The sequence below is a fragment of the Calonectris borealis genome, chromosome 10 (genome assembly GCF_964195595.1).
Source record: "Calonectris borealis chromosome 10, bCalBor7.hap1.2, whole genome shotgun sequence".
Classification (NCBI taxonomy): domain Eukaryota; kingdom Metazoa; phylum Chordata; class Aves; order Procellariiformes; family Procellariidae; genus Calonectris; species Calonectris borealis.
Window position 1 is genome coordinate 20,527,139 of NC_134321.1, and position 22,417 is coordinate 20,549,555.

Genomic DNA, 22,417 nt, shown 5'->3' on the forward strand with positions numbered 1-22,417 from the left:
GAATTACTAGTTTAAATGTATTTTTAAACACTCATGCTATACAAGTTACACCAACTCAGCAATGACAACATAAATAGAAAAGCTGATTCAAATTCTGCAGCTTAACTAAAAGAATACACTCACAGTGTAACGTAATACATTATTCTACAGTAATTTAGTGGTAAGGATTAAAAGGAAACATAATGGAGAAAGCAAACAACTCCTTATCTAATTGAAGCTTATGCAATGGACAACAGGAACACTGCATCTGCAAAGACTAAGACATTTAAGAAGATGGACCAAGGTCTGAACAGGTGTAGAACAACTTCTGCTTCCTTTTGTTAGGCTACACCTCTCTATCCCAAAGCAGGCCAATTCAACCAACCCACTGCTAATAAACCTACTCAGCAGCAAGGAGCTCTTGGAAGCAATTACCTACATTCTCAGTAAATCTTAATAACCGCATTCTGCATAAAATTTCCTAACATAACAAAGGCCCACAAGTGAGTAGTTTGCCACATGAAAAAATAAAACCCTTCTTGCTTTTGTTCAAAATGCCTGTGTTCCTATGACTAACCACCAGGCACATGTAAGAAAAATGGCCACTGGGCTTTTTGGTCTCCTAAGGCAAGGAGTTTTGGCTGAGGCTAGTTAATGATCCTAATACAGACTCCAGAAAGTGTACTCATCTTGGACCTCATCTGAAACTTTCCTTGGGGCATGGCTTTAGCAGAGTAGTCCTAGTCCCTAGAAAGCATGGTTAACGCTTTCTAAACCTAAGAATTCTTTACAGGTACTCTCGTTAAGAGTTTCACCAAATTTTAGGTCCACTTTTGAAGTCAATATAATGGGAAAGCTTTGTAAAACTGTAGCAGAGTCCTAAGAGGTAGAAGACTATATAGTCTTGATCTTATCTTTCTAAAGCCTTAAAAACTCTCTTGTCTTCTCACTCTTTCCTCTTTGCCATGCATTCAGACTGAGAAACTCTATCCAGAGTCAGCATCCATGGATACGTACAACATTCACAGAAGAAACTGCAATGCTATTTTGAAGATACTACCTCCACTCTCACACTTAATATATAATCTCTAAAGGATTTTATCAACTGCTTAGCTTTTCATCATCTTCAAGGCAAATTCAGCTAGCTTTGAAGTTTAAAAAACTTTATCTGTGACTTAAACTACATTGGCAATTTTGCATTAAGGCAGTGTCCTGGTTTCAGCTGGGACAGAGTTAATTTTCTTCGATGGAAATGCTTTGCTTGCGTGCGCAGCTTTTGCTTTATCTATTAAATTTTATCTCAACCCACAAGTTTTCTCACTTTTACCCTTCCGATTCTCTCCCCCATCCCACTGGGGGGAATAAGCAGGCGGCTGGGTGGGGCTTAGTTGCCGGCTGGGGTTAAACCACAACAGGCAGGTAAGTATCGGATGGTTCATTCTAACTATTCTTTTCAGAGAAAAGACAGTAATTTGCTATATCACGTCACGTAAATTCATAGGATGTCTGTCACCTATGAGAAAAACATATGTTAAACAACCCTCCACTATTTTCAGGTATCATTCCTCAGCCAGCATTTGTGGGTACTAATAAATAATAATTTACACAGCTTGTATCTTTGGCATACTTTAACATAAACCCAAGTGGATATCACAGTGACATATAGACATTACAATATAAAATGCGCCTTACACAGTTTCAGCAATGATTTCTAAATATGGAGAGCAATGAAATTAACAGAATAATAGCTAACTAACGATAATACACCGGTGTTCAACAGTCTTTCCGCAGAACAAGGCAGTTCAGTATCAGCAGACAGGGAGAAAAACTGTCAAGAAATCAATTCCACCTTTACATTCTCCAAAACGTTATGGAAAGAGGGAGAAACAGATCTGATATAAATCCTTCTAAGAGTCTTCTCTTAGTACTTATTCGTTGTACAAGTAACTACATTCCTCTAATAAAAAAAAATAATATTTATTATGTCTAAGCTTTCCAAACTTTAATGGGCTTCTCTCTTCTGAAAATCTGTCAGGTCCCTACGAGAAGACAATTAACAAATTTCACCAGAGGATGGCAGCCTGTTGTTACCAATCGAAGGAAAAGTAGTTCTAAAGAATAAATAACAAATACTGTTATTGCACACTAATAGCCCAGTAAACTTCACAGATACTGATTAAGCAGAGTAGCCTATTTGAGTACTAAAGTACTATTTGAATACTATTAAAGACCGAGTTCTATGTCCTTCTCTACACCATTAACTTGCCAAAGGATGAAATTTCTCCGAGTCTTCTCCCTGCCTCTTTCCCCGATATCAACCTACATAATGCAGTACTTTAAAACACAGAATACAACAAATAATACAGAAGTTACACAACATTAGCAGACAAATAACAACAAACGTAATAAGATACTGAAAGTTTAAAGAATATAAGATACTATCAAATCATGATTTTAACTTGCACCATCAGGTATGGCAAGTGCATAACAGATAAATCAAAACGTACATTCAATAAAACAGGCTTTCTTTCATATCCACATTGAAAAGCCAAACAAACAAAAACAAAATTTGAAGCGTCAAACCACTTCAGTTTGAGATATGTTTGTTCTGCAAGCAAGACACCTAATAGAGAACAGTTTTGTAAAGATACCTACACCATGCAACCCTCAATCTCCCATCACAAAATCCCATTCCACCTCATATCCTTAATGATATTAGTCCCAATGCAGTATCTTCTTTATTCCCTATATTTCCTCCACAGCAATATATCCATAGGTTAGAAGTATGGATTCAGAATTAATTACTTGGTTGTCCGCAGACTAGTGTATGAAACTCACAGATCATCTAGGTGCTTTCTCTTGCTGCTACACAAGTTAAAGAACGTGAAGAAATGTTGATTTTTCTTCCTTTTCCCAGTATTAACAGTGTCTTCCTCCTCTGCCCAGCTGTCAATTTACATAAAACCTGCAGGAATCCAGTGTATCTGGCAAACTGACTAAAAGCGTCCACTACGCTCAAAAGTGTCAGTGTCCTTTTCAAGAGAAAAAGACAGATGGACAGAGAAAGAGCACGGCTATTTGGATATCACTGCATGACCTTAGGAAAAAAGAGCTGTAAAATCATAAAAGCACAATGAAGTATGGGCTGGATGAGCAGACAGTGAGGTGGATTGAAAACCGGCTGAACGGCAGGGAGCAGAGGGCGGCAATCTAGTGAATTCCAGTTGGAGGCCAGTAACTAGCGGCATACCCCAGGGCTCAATACTGGCTCCAATTCTGTTCAACATCTTCATTAATGATCTGGATGATAGGGCAGATTACCCCCAGCAAGTTTGCTGATGACACAAAAGTGGAAGGAGTAACTGATACGCCAGAGGGTTATGCTGTCATCGAGGGACCTCGACAGGCTGGAGAAATGGGCCAACAGGAACGCATGCAGTTCAACAAAGGGAAGTCCAAAGTCTTGTACCTAGGAAGGAGTAACCCCATGCATTGGTAGATGCTGGACGACCTGGAAAGCAGCTTTGCAGGAAAGGACCTGGGGGTCCTGGTGGACAAGTTGAAAGTGAGCCAGCAATGTGCCCTTGCAGCAAAACGGCTAACTATCCTGGGCTGCTCTATAAGGATAGGGACAATCTCTTCATTCCCAGTGTTGCTGTCACCAAGTTATTCCATGAACAAGGAAGCTACAGAAGCCTGGATTCCTATGGAACGCTCAGGTTCTTCCAGCTTGTCTCTACCTCACACCAACACCTCAGCATATTCTCCTACAGCTGCCTTCCACAGCCACCATCTGTTTGGCTGCCAAGTGACAGAGCTAAAAGTATGCCAAGGGGTTAGTCAACATCTCTGTTTCATCCTGCCATCTGGCTGCTTACTTTAAGAAGGAGAATTTGTAACTGTCTTTTCCTCAGTTGAAGTACCTTTTTGGAGCGCTTTCTTCTGCCCAGCTGCTATTTTTCACAAGTTGGTAACAAGTACATATATATTTCCCTCTATCCTGTGTCCAATTTCATTATGATAGGCAATGAGCATCAAAAAATACTGAGTGAAATAAGTGACAAAGACAAAAGCTTCCTTTCCTTAAGAAATCAAGAAGTGAAAGTTTGGCTATTTTAAACATAGTGGAAACTTCCAAAAAGTTTCACATCAGCAAGTATCCCATCAGGAATTCCTGCACCAGCATTTCCCAAAAGTAAGGGAAATGCCTAAGACCAGACCAGAAGGAAAAAAGTATATAAATTAAGATATGCAAGTTTTTAACCATTCATATTGGTTTGCTAAAGTGGTAAAATATTTCAGCTACCTAAACCAGGTTATGCATAGGAAATCTGATACAACTTCACTGTTATGAAATTTTGACATAATTTAACATAATTTCAAAAAGCATTTACCGATGTCCTAAGAAGCAATTTCTGCTCTCTCTCGAACACAGCAATTATCAACATTAAACTATGTACCATATACTTTCAAGCAGAGTTGGCCATTTACTAATCTTATGATGTTTCTTTTCAAGTTTAAGTTAAATCTAGAGAGTTAAATCTTTCAGAGCTTAAGTTTCTAGCTAATATTTTGATGTTTACTACTAGTAATTCTACAAGTAGTTGCATCCACTGCAATCTGTTGAAGAAAGTTCAAATATCTCAGAGAAGACTGCCCAGTAAAGTTGAATAAATCCAAGAGGTCTCAACTTTCCAAGTCTGAATTATGCCAATTTGTTCTCTCCATTACTCAAAGTTCCTGGATATTTTCCCATGTTGCCCTGATTTCAAAAAAAATCTACTTCACAAGTGTTTGTTTTTTAATGACAGATTGGCAATAACAAAAAAATTAGTAACACAAGCTTTCCCCTCCCCCCCCAATGAATTTCAAAGAAAAGAAGAAAATTCAAATGTAAATACATAGAATACCACCAAGCATCACCACCCGCTATTTCACAGACTTAAGAGCAGATTCCCGGTTAAAATATTGCACTATTTATCCAGAAAAACTAAGGTACACCACAACAGACAAAAGAAACATTAATATTTCCATTTCATTTTGATCAGAATTTAACACCAGCATGACAATAAAAGCAATGGTAAACTAAAAATAATAAAATCATGTTCTGAAGCCTATTTTTTTTTCGCCTTCTCTATGTTTAGATTTTAAGATTGTTTCTTGGGTTTGTGTTTTTTTTTTCCCCCTCCTTTCTGGGTACACTAGAGGTTTGAGAACAAAGCTGCTAATAGGAAACATATGGAAAAGCCCTGGAGTAAATGAAAACCTGACTCTAATTCCAAATGCCACGTATCACATACCACTATCTAAAATTATCTGCTAAGATAAATGTAAGATTTACCCTGCATACTCAATGAATCACCTGAGATGGAAGACAGTGTTAAGTATAAAATAAACAGAAAGGCTTTCACGATATTTAAGAGACTTCCAAAAGTAATCAATATTTTGAAACAAGTTGGGATGTTTCTCAAAGCTTGTGTTAGCCAACGAAAGATTAGCTCAACAGAACATGCTGCCAACAGACAGACTTGTTGCAGTTTTTCATATAAAATATGAACAGTTCAACTCAACTGAACAATGCAATTCTGGATTTAACCATTATGCTGCTATGATTGCAGTGGGAATACCATACAGCCAGGTTTTCCTATGCATGAACACTTTTTCTGTCTCAAATTCTTGTCCAGGAGAAATTTGAAGACTATGAGACTATGAGATCCAACAGCAGCACTGTGGATGCAGTTTTGACAAGAATCCCACACATTTCCACACACAGCTAAGTCTTGCCACAAACTCCCTGTGCATAAGCAGTAAATTTAACAAGCCTGGATGCATTAGACTAGCTGCATATATACAGACCATCTATGCATCTCGTGCAGTATGTTTCATACACCAGATTCGTTATGCATGTACTACCCATCACCTATACAAAGGTTTCTCTCAGACTCAAGGGGAGCAGCATGGAAATTAATATGCTCTCTTCACAATTACATTTGCAGTAACTGTTAAGGAGTTACATTCTCTGTTAAGCATGGAAAAAATCTCTAGCTGACTGGTTGCCAAAAGATGTAAAATTTCCTGAGGGACAGAGAGGGAGCAAGTCACTGACACAAGCATGCACTTGCCTTTTAATTGTTCAGCCTGTGTTATTTCTAAGTGCTTTTTAGCTATAAAGACCAATGAAAATATTTTCCTTCCAGAAACACTCTTCACAGAATACTTCAACTCCTTTGTTTCTCATTTGTGGAAAAGAAAATTGGCCTGCCATTTTAGAAGATTTATTTTACCAAAATTTATATCCTATTTAGGCCACCAAGAAGAACATCCAGACACCATACTATTCCTCTTCCGTCAGCTCTATCTTCTTCTATCTTCTTTCTATTCTACAGGATGAAACAAGGAACAGACTGAATAAGTGACTCATAGGTCAGTAATAGGGCCTGATTTTTTAGCATGAAGAAAGTGAAGAAGCCACTCATGTATTAACCTGATGAGTAGGTGCTCAGATTCAGGAAGTGATATAATAACCCAGCATTCTGCAAGAATAAAAGCAACTGTCTACTCATTTCTCCAGCAGCAATACTGTGATGCAGCATAATTATTACTTGCTCAAGAAGAAGTTAGTGTTTAATAGCTAGAAATTAATAATTTCATGAAAGCTTACTTTGCTTTTTGGAATGCATGTTTTTCATTTATATTTTAAGCTAATACATACAATTTCCATTTAGATGTTACCCTCCTGTAAATTATTATTTCCAATATTTTCTACTTCCTCAAATACTGGATTTCACAGGGCAAAGAACAACTTTTATTGAACTCCATTTATAAAATGACTAACATAGAAAAAGAAAGTCAAATAACTTTCAGAAATACGGAAGTAGTAAGTAAACGTCAGTACAACAGTATAATACTTTGCCCCTGTATTCACTAACTGCATAATACTGTCCTATAATAACAACCAGCAGAATCTTCATGTAATATGATAAATTTTGAGATGAAAGAATCAGAGTATTTTTAGAAGCTGTTTCATGCAAACATCTACCTAAATTGCGTAGTAAAGTTAATGGCTTTATGTTCTACTTGGCAAACTATGCTCCTATATGGTGTCCTGTAAATTTGGCATATCTGATACGAAGATAAAGTCTGTTGTGATGCTATGCAGAAGAAAACATTCTTCAAACCTCCATCTTACCACTATCATAGCCAGACCCCTTAAAGTACTTTCCTAAGCAACATGGCAAAAGATTCCTTGTTTGTCCTGTCAGGATCACAGTCAACAATTAGCATTTACCTATACAATATAGCAATAAATTTTTCAGAACACAAAACAGAGAAAGCTAGTATGAGGTCAATAGGCCACTATCTCTTCTCCTTGAACAGAAGTGAATGAAAGTGAAATCTGTAGGAAATTATGGTTGGTACTATAATCCCTTGGTATTTTGGTTCTTACTGAAAAAAAAATTTCTTGACAAAAAGGTCTTCCTGGAACAATTAATATCACTGTTCAAAGCTAAATAAAGTGTATTCAGATTGAATTTCTAAAAGTCAAACCCACAATCTTTTATTTCAGAAAAGTAGAAACTAAGTCTGATCTAAAACCAATCTTCAACATTCTTCTTAGTGCTTCCATCTAATAGATGGAAGAAAAAAAGTAGTTACTCTTTATAAAAACCCTGTATCATTATTTATGATAAAGCCATAAACACAGTGCACATTAAAAAAAATAAAAGGTTTCTTACCATACTAACTACAAATCTTTGAAATGTTTTCCTTGAGCGCATTCCATTGGAGTGTACATATGTAAGGCAATATTTCATTTCTCCTGTTTCAGGAATGCTTTGCCTTAGCTGTACCTGTGTATTATAGATGCATACCGCTACTTCTTGTGCTTTGCACTTAGAACAGAAAGGGTAACACATGCTTCCCACTTTAACAGTTCCCTCCCAGAATCAGAATGCACAGGAACCTGAGAAGAGGAGAAAATGTGAGCATGGAAAATACATCTGTTAGATGTGCAATTGCTTCATAAAGTAACTTTTCTGTCTTTCTAAAGAGTAACTTTCCACTCAAACATTCTATTGTGGGTAAATCTAATATCTAGTTCACCCATTAGCAGTTCTAAACAATTACACCAGTCATCTCTCTGTGACTGCTTTCATAATATACAGACTTATTTAGAGGTTTCAGCAATAAGCCTAGTGTTTGGCAAAGATGCAAAGGGAGTTTTGGGCAGCTGTCTTGCAGTCATATAGAATATTAACATTTTTAAAGGCAGCTACTACTATGGACTCAATTTGGACAGAGTCCGATCTAATCACTCAAAGCACTGGTTTCATGCCATCCCCTAAGACCCAGTTAGATTTTTTTTTAAATTTATTTTTTTAAAAGAAAGCATGATGGATGTTTATATTTTGGCCACAAATTGTTGTAGGCATTACCTCCACTCTCAAAAAGCAATAGGACAAGGCAAGAGTCAGGTGTCATAAGCATGACATATGGCAACAAGGACACTTGCTTGATTACCATGGAAGATCTGTAACTAATGCCTTGATCACCTCATGCTCCCTAATGAAATGGCCACTAACCTGAATGCTGTTTTAGGTGTGAACCACGTCCTCACCTAATGATGGCTAATGATAGAAGAAACAGAAGACTTCCTGCCACAGAGTGATTGGATAAAATAACTATGAGACCCTGTATCAGACCTGTCAAGAAGCAGCTGTGACTCACAAATTGTTCAAACAGTAGAGAAACACTTCAATTTGATTACTTGCCATAAATCAAATGACATATTTATTTATCAGGCAGAATATAGGTGCATGGACAAGTATCTTTCCCAGAACAGTGTTAATATTATTTAAAGAAAATCCGAACAAAACGGAGATAAAAATGGAGAGTAACTGAAGGAAATAAAGGGTACAGAGATTATATCTTTCCCTATAAGAGAATATGGCAGGGTACAGATGAATGACGTATAATAATACTTGGTGTTTCTATGAAAGTTTCCAAGTCACAGAATCTGACTGCAGAAAAAAATATACTGCAGGCCATAAATGTAACGCTGGCTGTGATACCAGCATTACAAGGTCTTGTGCTAAAATGAGAGGATTCATTCTTCAGAAGAAAGATTAAGAACCAGTTTAAGGATTATCTCCAGTTTCCAGACTATTGGAGATAGCTGAAAGGCTACCCAGCAAAATCCTCTGCACCGCAAGGCAGGACAGTTATAAATATCTATTGCTCTGGAAATGTTCAAATACATCTACCATGAAAAGAAATACATACTATAGTTATTGTAAAAACAAGTAAGGACCTTCATTCTTAGACACACTCAAAAGAGTAAATGGGAAGCACTTTCCATCACGTACAAGGGGAAAATTTCTGCTAATGCAGAACTCTTTCCTATGCATGATCATTCAGGAATTCTTTGGCAGATAACTTAGACAACTACTCCTTATCCTTGCCTGAAAGTACCTAAAGAAAAAAAAAGCTTATTTTTTGGCTATAAACATGTGATTTACAGACTGGATACAAACATGGGAACAATCTGAAGTTGCAGGCACATTTTCTAGTTCTTTTAACAAAAGTGCATGAAGTTCATAGCTATGAATGAAAAAAATAAGCTAATGAATAAGGTATTAATATAAATTATTAAGATAGGGTAGAATTCACATTATCTCTTTTAGGCATCATCAGCTTAGGCCATTGAAGTTAGCAGTTCTGTTTGAAATAAATGAGTAGAAGTGACTGCTTTGGAATAGACTCAAGGAATGAAGTTAGACAGTTAAAGTGGATGTTAAGAATGCTCTCCCAGTGAGCAGCAAGTTTCTAGGCAACTTCACATATTAAGATGACAGTCCTCCGATTTTGCTGATTATTTTTTAAGACGTGGGTCATGTCTAAACTGCTAAAGAACTGAAAGATACACTAATATTTTTTAAAAATGGTAATTATAAAAGGAGTGTCATTTTACTCTATCTCAAATAAATAATACTGAATAAACTATTACAGAAGCAATAAGGACAAGTACAAAAAGGTACTACTCTATTTGGACTTACCAACTTGGACTGGTACTGCTCAAGGATCTCTGCACTCTACATTCAGCTATATTACCTTTCTCACTTTCCTCCATTACAAAATACTGTATGTTCTTTTAGTTTTATTTACAATATTTATTACTTTTGTTTATTAATGAGTGCAAGACACCTGTCATATACTATGATCATCTATATGATTTTATATAGGACACAAATCAGGCAAAATAAAGGCTATGTTAAAGTTTGAGGTCCAATTGCTAATGCTGCTTCAAGGAAATGAATATACCTGCACCAGTAAACAGTGGTTGCAAAAACAGGCAGACACTCCCATTTTGTATTAGTGTAATCACAGATATACAATCTCCAATTAAGCAGGCAATATCCCAGAACTCCATGTGGGAGGAGAATATAGCCCAAAGTCATCTATTTTGGAACAACCAAAGTAGGCTGCATAAAAATACAAAGCATAAAGCAAAATATATTTGTTAAACAAACTATTCAAATGACTAAAAACATAAGTGTCAGCTGACAACAGTGACTCTCCTCAGAAGATATTTATAATTTCATACAATAGTCCAGGGTATTTTAGAGTAACCAGACTATTTGCTACAGATATTATTGCTTACATAAATTTTAAACTTGTTTTATTATGTCGGTATCAATTGGTTTTGATTACTTGTTATCGTGGTAGTAGAAACATTATACGATGAGGACTGTTTAAATGCCTCTGCTGTAGAAAGTAAAATCCATATATCAAAAAAAGTAATCCCCCCCAATATAGTATTACAATCTTCTAAGGTTTCTAATACAGCAATACATTCAGAAAAAAGTTAAATCCTCCTCTTCTATTAAGTCTTTCAAAGTCAATTATCCATTACTGTAAATTGATATTGATAGCAAAAAACCTCACACCCACCCTTCCATTCAAAAAGCTTCAGTATTACAAATTTGAACATGCCAGGAGGCTTGATACTGAGCTTTTGCTTATGAAGCAAAACAAGTTGCAATACAAATTGTTCATTGCACATGTTCAACCAATCATCTAATGAGACCATGGCTTCCTAATGTATTACTTCTAGATGCATAGATGCTTCTAGCGAATTCTGCTCTGTTACTCCACAATTGGTTATGGGATCATATTAATTTCACGTTACAAGGTCAAGCTCTTGCTCTTTCTCAGTCATTTGTTCTATACTAGGATCGGTCTTTGAGACCCCAAATGTAGTTGCATTTGTTAGCTAGTAATATGCTTCAAAGGTGTGTGTTTTTTGAAAAAACAAAACACAAAAAGTATACAGTTTAAAAATACAAAATAAGAAAAATACAGAAATACAGAAAAAGTTGAATATGAGAAAAATTCAACAATTTCAATAAGTAAAGGAATGCTTAGGAAGAAGGGAGAACAGAAAGAGAGAGGAAGTTATTCAACTGAGAATCAGCAAATCCACATAAGTGGAGGAAGTAAAGTAGATACAGAGAAAAAAATCCTCCATATCCCACAGGATGGATGAGAGGAAAAGACATATTTATAATATAATAAGCACCTAACGAACCCATCACAGGGCTTAGGATACCCGCTAACTTATACTGATTTCTAGTGGAAATATAGGACATTTTGGGGTTTTTTTTCATTCATTTAGGACTGCACGGTCACCTGAAAAGCACATTCTTGCATGCATACTCCAGTTAGAACAGACTGATAAAAATCAACCCGCAACCACAACCTGCCTTTGATTCGAAGAGTCGACTAAGAAAGTTAGTTCAGAGTACCACTTGATCAACACCTAGTCTAGCAAATCTTATTCATTTTTCAAATATACTTTTTGTAAACAACTATTTTCAGTTGCTCAACGTGTTCTTCCTAGTAGCTCCTAGCAAAACAAAGCAACACATACAAAACAGGCTGCATAAGATGAGAGTTGCCAGAGTTTTGATCTTGTAATACCACCTACTAAATAGGAAATAAGTAGAGACCACACAACAGGGTTCAGGTCAGAAGCAACAGTAAGCCCCACACATGGCACAGCTCTGTCTTCCTTTCCTTTTTTAAACAGATTGGGTCTTGTCTCAACTCTGCAGAATTGTTGATATGATTTGATGGCCCCTTTTCCACGACCTTTAAAAATGACTATTCTCACAGGGACATGCTCCTGAAATTATTTTCCACTGAAGAGCAGAATAACATAAAGTCTGTAAGAGCTATTATTAACTGAGTGTTCTGGGCTCTGGCTGGGCTGGAGGCTCTGCAAGATCAAGCAATTCCAATATCTTGATTTGCTGAGAGCTCTATACTTCAGTAGCTGAATTTTCAGATTAGTTCTGGCACAGGATAAATAAATCCAGCAGCCACTACAGTCTTGATAACCAGTTACTTTTGTTGATGGCAAGCACAAATAAGAAGTGCCTTTGTAGATCACATACGAGAGTCATACAGGCTGCAGGTGGTCTGCTGACAGTGTTTGCGGACTGCCAGTTAAGACCTAGAAATTAAGATGCAGAGAGTTTTATATCTGCATTTTCTGTGCCTACAATCTGACTTTGAAGTGCAGCCCAGTCTCGATGATTCATGCCTAAGGCTGTTTCTTACTTCTGAAACCCACAGGCTTTACGGGGAACCAAATTACAACATTCAGACTTCCTCATTATATTTGAACATGCATTCTCTTTTCTACTGTGCAATCACTTAGAGTAACAAACTAACATCACCAATTCTTATCTAAAACACAGAATTCCTTCAAAGTTGTCAACTGAGGATTTTAAAATTTTGAGCTTTAGGCTTTTCTTCAGACGTCTGATAGCAGGGCCAGACCTTAGCTGAAGAACTTTCTAGATTCCAAAACTGTTAGCTTCATTTGACTTCCTTTAATCCTCTGTGAACAATATGTACTTTTTTCTCCTTTCTCTAGGCTTCATATGGACCATGGGGTGGGGTGGGTGGGGGGGGAGGGGAGAGGGATGGAGAAACCCAAAGAAACCCAAAAATCTTTTATAGTAAAATGGTAAATATAGGGAAAAGGCCAAGCAGTATAATTCATTCCTTCTTATATCAGGGCCAATCCCATTCACCTCAGTGCCACTGATTATCTTCTCTATTTATTCTATGAATATTTTGGCTAAAATTTGGAAATTTCAAATTTTTAAAATGTACTCAACAAGTTAAACAAACCTAAAACCACAAAATACTAGAACAGTCTCCTTTCTTAAGCCTTCAGTTCAGAACAAAAGTTGAAAAAGCTAGCAAGTCTCATAAGTTGAATGCAGTTAATGAAGGTGACAAAATTTCAAACATCTTAATTTACTAAAAGGACCCATCCAAGATTGGCTTAAGAAAATAAAGCAGCTTCAAGCCAACCCTGACTTCTAGCTTGATATACATCTCGTTTTGCATCACAACTGCATAAATAAAATGATGAAAAACACTTACAAATTCAACAGTAAAAATAAGTCCTTATGAAACACGTTTTTTTAAAACTGAAACACATTGAAAACTTAATAGATTTGTCACAGCCTTTGAAACAAGAAGTCTTACTTGAATGATGTTAAATTTAATCCTCTCATTATCCTCCTTGTAAGGAAATTCCTACCACACCTCAAACCAAAACTAAGAGAAGATGAAACCACACAACTTGACCAAGATCACAAAGTATAGACTTGTTTATATCCAAGATAGCTCATGCAACAAAAAAGGAACTGAGCCTTAATATATCCCATGGCTAGATCTGCATCATCTTCTGCAGTTAAATATGCTTTAAAACAAGAGCTTTGCTACAATTTTTCAAAAGGACAGATTCTTTTGCTCTGCCATCATGGATTTTTAAATGCATCATGAGATTTTAAGTCTCCTGATAGCTTAAGAGGATCTGGGACACGATTCGTAGTTGAAAACGATAGAAAAATATCAGGTATGAAATTAAAATTCTAATTTGGTCCAGTTTTAATTTTTGCATATGCTTTATTTAGAACTTTTATATTTATTAAGATAATGGAGCTTCCAAAAATTTGCACCATGTTCTTTGCCTTGTGCTTAAAAAACCCCAAGCTTTGTAGCAGCAAATAACATTTTACTAACTGGCATAATAAACTTGGTGGGGTTTTTTTATCCATCATTATGAATGTGTTCTAATTATTTTAAAAATCAATTACTTTTGTTGTTTAGTATTATTTGGGTTTAGCAGGAAAATGTAGCTATTCAACTATTTACAGTACTGTTAATAAAGGATTATGTAGTTTTAATTTTACTCTTTCAACCTCTTCCTTATATTCTGTATTCTCTACATAAATACATGACTGCTTTATTTTAGTTCCAGTATTGCCAACTCCTACAATATTATTTTTGCTCATAGCTTCTGGTGCTTTTCTTTATATCCCAAATGTTAGAATCATGCATGATTTATCTCCTTAAACAGTGTTCTTGTCCTCAGTGTTACAGAGGAAACCTGAAAAGGTCAAGCAAACCATCAGCTTCAGGAAGCTCAAAGACAAAAAAGAAGTAAACCTTACTATTGCATTATTTTCTCAAATATGATACCTCTAAGGCACTTATGCTTTTTTAAGAACCAGATCCTTCCTTGTGAATAGATTTTGAAATAATGTAATTCTTTTACCAAACCAAAAGCATAACTAAATGCTTTTGATAAATCACACAATTAATCCAGAACAGCATCTCACTTCAACAAAAAAAAAAAGTCCTTTTTCTTCACTTTTTGCATATATCACAGTTATTTAAGTACCATAGAGCAGCAAAAGCAGATAACCATGCCTTTTTTTTATCCCTCCTAAAAGCTACGAAAAACATTTTTCTTCAGTAAAATAGTTTATATCTCATGTCATACTTGTCTCTTTCATTGGAAGATTTATGCTTTTTCTATACAACTTAGGAAAAACATGTTGGAAACTTACTGTGAATCCTTAACTATAACTTTAAAACAACACTGAGAAGTACATCATCATACCAACAGCCCTGTATAGCACAACTGCTTTGCAGGAAGGAAACAGGAAATATGGATTGTGGAGGGAAAAAAGTATAAAATGGAAGATGTTCATAAGAACTTTTCTATAGCACATGCTTTCCCTCAATCTTGATAAGGTTAATTTTTTACTGTTTCTTAACTTCACCCTCCAGAGGACAAATCCTTTGCCTAACTGAATCATTGTAGTCGAAACTGCACAATGAACGAACGACCTCTGAAATATTTTTTGAAGTCTTATTCTCTCAAATTTTTTTTAATGGGAACTGGTAACACTGAAAGAATCTTCCAAATAATTTTGAAGTGATTTTAACAAAAGGAGAAATTGCTTCACAGACTTATGACACAGCTTCTACAGTAACTGATGATGTGGCACAAAACTTTTTTTTTTTTTTTTTACTGGCAAATCAGAAGAGGGGCTAAGGCTATTATTTTGCTTTGCCTTCCCACAAGGCTCCTCACCACAAAATATGGCTTAGAGAGATCTTTTGTTCCCCCAGCTGTGTTAGGCTATTTCTTAGATGATTTCACCAGCACAATAACTGGCTGCCCTCTACAACTTGAGCTTCAGAGACTTCCAAAGAGTAAGTTTTCTTGGTAAGCAGGAATAAAATGAACCAATTGTGTTATTTTTGCAGTTAAGAGTGATTCATGCATGTTATATAATTTTTAGCTTTCAGCTAGTAAACTGCTTACAAATACAGTTACTAAGCTTTGAGTTTATTACAGATGGTAGAGAGTCATGCTTTTAAGATTTTCTATTTTCTTTCAACATTGTAAGTATGCAGTTTATCATATAATGTGCATCTGACTTGCTTCCCCCATTATCGTTTCACCTGACATGATTCTTTGTTTTAAAGTTAGTTATGTTCTTAGAAATATTTCATGAAGAACTGTTAGTATCTCAATGCTTTGAGATATGACCTGCAAGCCTGGCAGGACAGTTACTATTCTACCAAAAATGCACTCAACTACAGCCAAGGTATAAAAAAAATCCCCCAAACAGCAGCTCCTCTCTCTCCATAAAACCAGCAAGAGACTTTGGTACCTATAATTTATCATTCCATCTGAAGTGATGATAGTTCTCTTTACATTGTCTACCTGGCAAGTGCATCGATTGCATGAAGGCCTAAGTAAGCTTTTTCCTCAGACTGAGCAGGACTTTCCTGAGTTGTTCCTCCTAGTTTCTAAGGACTATTGTGGCACTGAGAACCAAAATTATTAACTGGAAATTTTGTGACACCAGTAGGAGTGCTAAGAGAATACAACCAGAAGGTGAAGCTAAAGTTCTGGACTGAAACTGAGAGGGAGTAACAGGAATCAAAAGGAAACAAAGAACATGAAATAGGGATGGGGGACAGATTGTGTAAGGATCTGTTCACAAAAAACAGAACTAAATCACAGGATTTAGAGATAGCTTTTATGTAGGTAGACACCACCAGGTCTGACTAGAAGTTAGAAATATAGTAATAAGGTATTCTCCCAGTATATACTGCCTGAAATCTGAAAACCAATTAATTCCTCCTGAAGCACAGTATTGCTTCTCAACTCAGCAAGTGTTTGCATAGTTTACCAACATAGTGCATTTATACAATGCTTGTAGTGCAGAGCTGCTCTCTGTGTAGACATATTTCTGCCATTTACTTAGATTAGCTCAGACATCTGATGATGCTGTAGGGATATGGAGACCCTGGCTTTGCTGAGGACCTACTTACAGCAGGCTTCCAAACAACTGACTCCATCCAAACCAGTTTTTAAGATTTTAATTAGTTATGAAACTTGATTAAAGGAACATTCAAATACAAATGGTACAAAGTTAGAAATGCAAGTTAGACAATACCACAAATTATTTCACCCAGCCATTGTCACACACAGGCTGTGTGCAACACAGGAAGATTACGAGGATGTATTAAATTCCATGATTGTTACTACTTTTTTTCTTAGAATTCCGTCTTTCTTTCATTCAATTTGTAGAATACATCATGCATGAGGAATTAATCACCACTATGAAGCATAGGAAATTAGCATTTGTAAGTCTCATCTCCTTTGTTACAGATTCATTGTTTGGTAAAAAAAAATATTAAGAACATCAAGAAAACAAAGAAGAGAGTCCCCTAATTAAGAAACATGAACACCATTATAAAAAAAAAACTGAGAATATCTGCTTTCCTCTGCTTCAGGGTTCCCACACTATACTGAGCGAAGTCTCTTAAAATCTTGCATGATTTATGCGCTTTGACCTGCAATGTTACATTTTGACTCATCTGTTGTTTAAGCTGAACAGCTTGACATGATTCACAACTCTAATTCTGCCAAATAATACGGTTCCTCTGACTGCATAGTGTTCTAAAATGTTAGTCTGGTTTTCAGCATCAGAAATCTGACGTGCAAAATTATTTGTTTTTCACAACAGCAGTATTTCACCTCAGAAGGGTACTTTGAAGGTAAATTAATTCATGTCTCTAACGAACATATGATTACAGAAGCATAGGAAGACTCTAAAGAAAACTTTTTATCAATGAAGATTTTACATGATGTGCAGTACACAATGGTTGAATTGTATTTGGTTTAATTAATGACAGGAACAGAAAAATCAAATTTTTATCATCATTAATGCATTGTACTGTCAGCCATGTTTTGCAGAAAATAAAAGAAAAACAACATAAAATGCCACAGAACATACAATTACCAATGCCATGTAAATTTCTATTTTACATAAAATACAATATTTCAAAGTAATCTATTTCACTGTTCTACTTATAGAAACAATGCTGCAATTACCTCACCTTAGTTGAGAATATATATTTTAAAAAAAAAAAAACTTTGTTTAAAAACAAGGACAGACACAAGCCATGGCTTGGATGCTTAGTAAGACTTAGAAGCAAATTTCTTCACAAGTAACTTGGGTTATTTAGAGAGATGCTGGAATTCCACCCTTGAAGATTTTCAAGGCTCGTCCAGACAAAGTCTAGGCTGATCTAATCTACTGTTGGAGACCGAAACACCTGGAGCACCAGGCTGGACTACATGATCACCAAAAGTCCCTTCCAAACAACACTTCTACGATTCTATGATATTGACCACGCCCCATTTGTGCCGTACAAGTTCATAGTGAGAATAACTAATACATTTCCAAAAAAAAGTTTTCATCTTGACAGAGTTTAATAAAGCTATCTATGTGTTTCCAAAGGTCTGAGGAAGAAACGTTGCTCAGGAATTCCATCTGCACCCATTTAAAACTGACTTGTAAGGCTGATGCTTAACCTATTACACTGGAAAGAATGCAACACCTCAGATGTCCAACACAAGCCCCAGACTATACCACTTTAAATAAAAAGTCCTTTTGCAACTTCTCTGTAATAAATTAAAGTGAGAAAGGAATGAAGACCGGGATTTTTTCCTACTCCCAACTGTTATGGTATCCTTCAGTAACAGGCAACTGTTACGGTATCCTTCAGTTAGAAAGCTGTTCCTTGTTTGCAGTCAGACAAGAAAACTTACATTTACTTCAAGGATGGTGTATTTGTTTATGGCTGTTTTCTTGAAAGATACAGACTAAAACTTGTTTCTGCTAACAATGTCGCTGACAGTGTTGCCAAAAAGATGTATTATTCCCCTTTATTTTATATTGCTTCTTCTTAAAACTGAAATTTATATGTGATTTATGACTATCTAATAAACTTATTTTTCCTTCTCATTGACAGGATACAAGATACAAATTTAAATATGGGGATTCTGAGCCAGCTATCTATCATTCACCTCCTCTGGGCTGCTATGGTCTTTTGTCAATATGAAGACTATGATTTTGAGGATGAATATGATGAGGAGCCAGATCATCAACCGCCGTATTATATTAATCCAAATACACATGCTGAAGTTCCCCCCTTTCCTTTTCCAGTTGAGTGCGCCAGAGAATGCTTTTGTCCACCAGCTTTTCCGTTATCAATGTACTGCGATCATCGTAAACTTAAGACAATACCAAATATCCCTAGTCACGTCCAACAACTTTATCTGCAAAACAATGATATTGAAGCTGTGCCTGCAGGACCATTCACTAATGCTACCTTCTTAAGAGAAATTAACCTCAGCCACAACAAAATTAAATTTCATATGATTGACCATGGTGTTTTTGCCAAACTTTCAAACTTAGTGCAACTTCATTTACAACATAACGAATTAGAAGAATTTCCATTCTCGCTCCCCAGCTCTCTAGAGAGACTCCTCCTTGGTTTCAATAAGATTTCTCAGTTATCTGGAAATGCGTTGGAAGGATTACCTAACATAACCATGCTTGACCTTTGCAATAACTTTCTTGACGACTCGGTACTCAAAGGAAAACCCTTTTCAAACATGAAAAATTTAATGCAGCTCAACTTATGCAACAACAAACTACAGACTATGCCTCCTGATCTACCATCGTCACTTATGTATCTCTCTCTTGAAAATAACTCCGTTTCTTATATTCCAGAAAACTATTTCAACAGACTTCCAAAAATCATTGCTCTAAGAATGTCCCACAATAACCTGCAGAACATTCCACGCAACACCTTTAATCTACCTAACCTTCTAGAACTTAATCTTGGACATAACAAATTGAAACAAGTATTCTATATTCCAAGAAGTTTGCAGCATTTGTATATTGAAGACAATGACATTGAAAGTATGTTGATGGTTGTAATTCTTTAAAAGCAAAAAAACTTGGTGGATTTTGGGAGGGGTTGTGGGAGGGGGCGAGTTCAGCATATTTACCATCCAGAATTAAGAACTTCTAGCCTAAATCAAAAACTATCAGAAACATCTCATTTGTTGCGTCCCTGGTTTCGAGGACCTGCCACCTTACAGTTTCTCAGTTAGGGTATGTATAAACCAAGCACAGAATCCAGCAGTCATCCAAATTTGCATGCTGTTCAGGAGGTACTCTGATGTCCTTTGGAGAGAGGTGAGCTTGAGCCATTAGTGTTCTGAACTAACCAGTTAATGGGGCACTGACCCAGAGTTCATACACACTGTACTTCTCAGGAGCAAATGCAGCTATGTAGCTTTTGATCAGCTTACAGTGCAGGAAGAATATCATCTCATCTTCTTCAAGATGCAGTGTAAACACATCCCTGGTTAGTTGAGACCAAACCGGTGAAATTAGGGAAGATTTTATTTTTGCACCTTACCCCTAATTTGCAATGTTTTGTAAAAGCTAATACCAGTTTTTCATGTAACAAGCTAAAACCTTTTTGAAAATTGCTTCTGATTAAGCAATTGATAAACACATACAGGGAAAAGGAATTATGAAAATATTCCATTCACATGAAATAGTAATTACAAATTGTAGTGGAAGTCATATTTATTTTTTTCTTTAACCTACAACCTTATACTTTGCAAACCCCCAAATTGTTATCACTGTCATTTACAAAACCAATTTGAAACGCAGGGATGGATTACATTAATACCGTGCACCGCAAAAATATTTTCCATGTTTTAAATTTCAAAACATAAGTTTCACTTTCACAATAGGTCTTAAATATAACTATTTTCTGTATTTTAATTAATATTTTTCTCTCTCTTACAGTCATAAATGTTACTTTGATGTGTCCATCTATTGATCCAATGAACACCAACCAATTAACCTATATACGGGTGGACCAAAATAAGCTTACGATTCCAATAAGCCAATATGCATTCTTTTGCTTCCCTCACATTCGAACCATTTATTATGGTGAACAAAATGTTAATGTCAACAAGTCAACTCAGCTAAGAATATCAGTGTTTCGACGATTTTTAACACCAGAAGAATACAATGAAGCAGAAGACGATCATGAAACACATGATCATGAAACTGAAGAAGATCATGAAGCAGAAGACAACTACTTCCATCCTTACTTTCAGTGAAGTAACCGTTGTCAATGAGTATACATGGAAACTTTTCCTTAGTTGTGGGGTATTCATATCCATTTTAGAACAGTTGGATAGTTTGGGATATTTAAGATACATCTATAAAGTGGAGATAGGATTTTAGTGTAGGTAAATGTCCTATTATTGATATAGTAAAAAACATAACACTAGGAGCAAAGAGCACTCACCTCAGCATTAGATAGCAGTCTGATATATAACCTAGGTTGATGATGTCCACCCATCCTTGGGTGGGCAGCCTAAGCTGAAGAAAATTGACCTGAAAAAGCTTCTACGTTCTAAAGTGATCCAACTTGCAAAATTACTAAAATACAAATCAATGTCATGCTCAATAGGAACAAGTGGATAAGGCCAAAAAATCCATCCAGCTATACATCCTACTACTGACAGCAGTAGAAAATAGACACATTAGAGAAAAGAATAAGAGGATAAGATCACAAAAATACTTCCACAAGGTTCCTCTACATCTTCCAGAAATACAGATGTTTCTTCTTCCAATTTCTAATTGGACAGGAAAATCACGAACTTTGAGTTTCAAACCTTCCTCATATTATGTTTGCAGCGTCCTGCCAAGGTTTATTATAATATTTACTTCTCAGCTTGTACCTCAACTATCTCAACTCTTTCAAAGGAGATTTTAGCTTATTAGCAATATAGGCAATAAACAACCTTTCGTCAAAGGGCTTAGGATCCAGGGAAAAGGATATGCATTAATACAACTGAACCATTAGCATCTTCATTTTACCTGTGCTTTAGTCCATAATATTTTAGAAGGCATCTAAAAATGTAATACAATCTTTTTATTAGAATTGTTCATCAAGTAGAACAGGTACAAATAGTAGCATTCCAGTTTTTTTAAGTTATTAATTTAGACTATCCCTCTGCATAGCTAATACGAATTAGCTATATTCTGCTTCAAAGTAGAACAAAAATTGCTTTAAGCAATCTAACGAAAAGTACTATATGCTGTTTGAGCTATGCAAAGTTTTTTATTATGTCTTATGCCTAGAAACAGATCCAAATAGCTACAGGGTAAGATAACAATATAGGGCACTTTACTGCTTTTGTTTTATTAGGTTCTTTATTTTTCAGCACTTTTTTCCTGGTAAATCTTTGTTAGCAGTGAGGAAGAATCACCATTTTCAAGAAGAAAAACGGATGAATGCAAGAAATAAAAGCATACATCATACTATCTAATTTTACATTGTACTTTAAGTGTGGAAAACAAAAAAGGCTACACAAAATTATGCGAGCAAATTTGTATTAGAATTTCTAAAAAGTTTCAGACAGGTTTGGTTTTTTCTCTTACAGTTTCAGTTATTTTTTGAAGCCCATTTTAGTATATTTTGGTTTCTGATGTAACAACTAAAATATTAACAAAATGAAAACACTTAATAATACTACTTTTTAATGGAAAGAAATTCCTCATAAGCCCATGAGTATAACCTTTAAGAACATATATAGTCTTTAAGAACAACTGGTTGTAAAAATTTGTGGATAGAAAATTTGTTATATCATTATTAAATTGTGGGT

At 35.8% G+C, this 22,417-nt stretch overlaps 2 protein-coding genes across 4 annotated transcripts in view; one reads left to right on the forward strand and one right to left on the reverse strand.

Moving 5' to 3' along the window:
• The window catches only part of CENPP (centromere protein P), a 151,745-nt gene that overhangs the window by 86,487 nt on the left and 42,841 nt on the right, over positions 1 to 22,417 (reverse strand). The window lies entirely within an intron of this gene.
• Positions 14,587 to 22,358, forward strand: OMD (osteomodulin). Of its 2 annotated transcripts, none has more exons than XM_075159321.1 (3): positions 14,587 to 15,577; positions 18,685 to 19,640; positions 20,544 to 22,358. In XM_075159321.1, exons 1-3 carry the CDS (start codon positions 15,345 to 15,347, stop codon positions 20,861 to 20,863), a joined length of 1,509 nt encoding a protein of 502 aa, XP_075015422.1. In that variant the 5' UTR covers positions 14,587 to 15,344; the 3' UTR covers positions 20,864 to 22,358. The 2 variants fall into 2 exon arrangements, with proteins under 2 accessions (XP_075015422.1, XP_075015423.1); XM_075159322.1 differs by having other exon boundaries at positions 15,485 to 15,564.

Coding starts and splice junctions, on each gene's coding strand:
- OMD (XM_075159321.1), top strand. CDS start 15,345: ATGATGTGGCACAAAACTTTTTTTTTTTTTTTTTACTGGCAAATCAGA. Junction 15,578..18,684: donor CCAAAGAGTAAGTTTTCTTG/GTAAGCAGGAAT, acceptor TCTCATTGACAG/GATACAAGATACAAATTTAA. Junction 19,641..20,543: donor TGAAGACAATGACATTGAAA/GTATGTTGATGG, acceptor TCTCTCTTACAG/TCATAAATGTTACTTTGATG.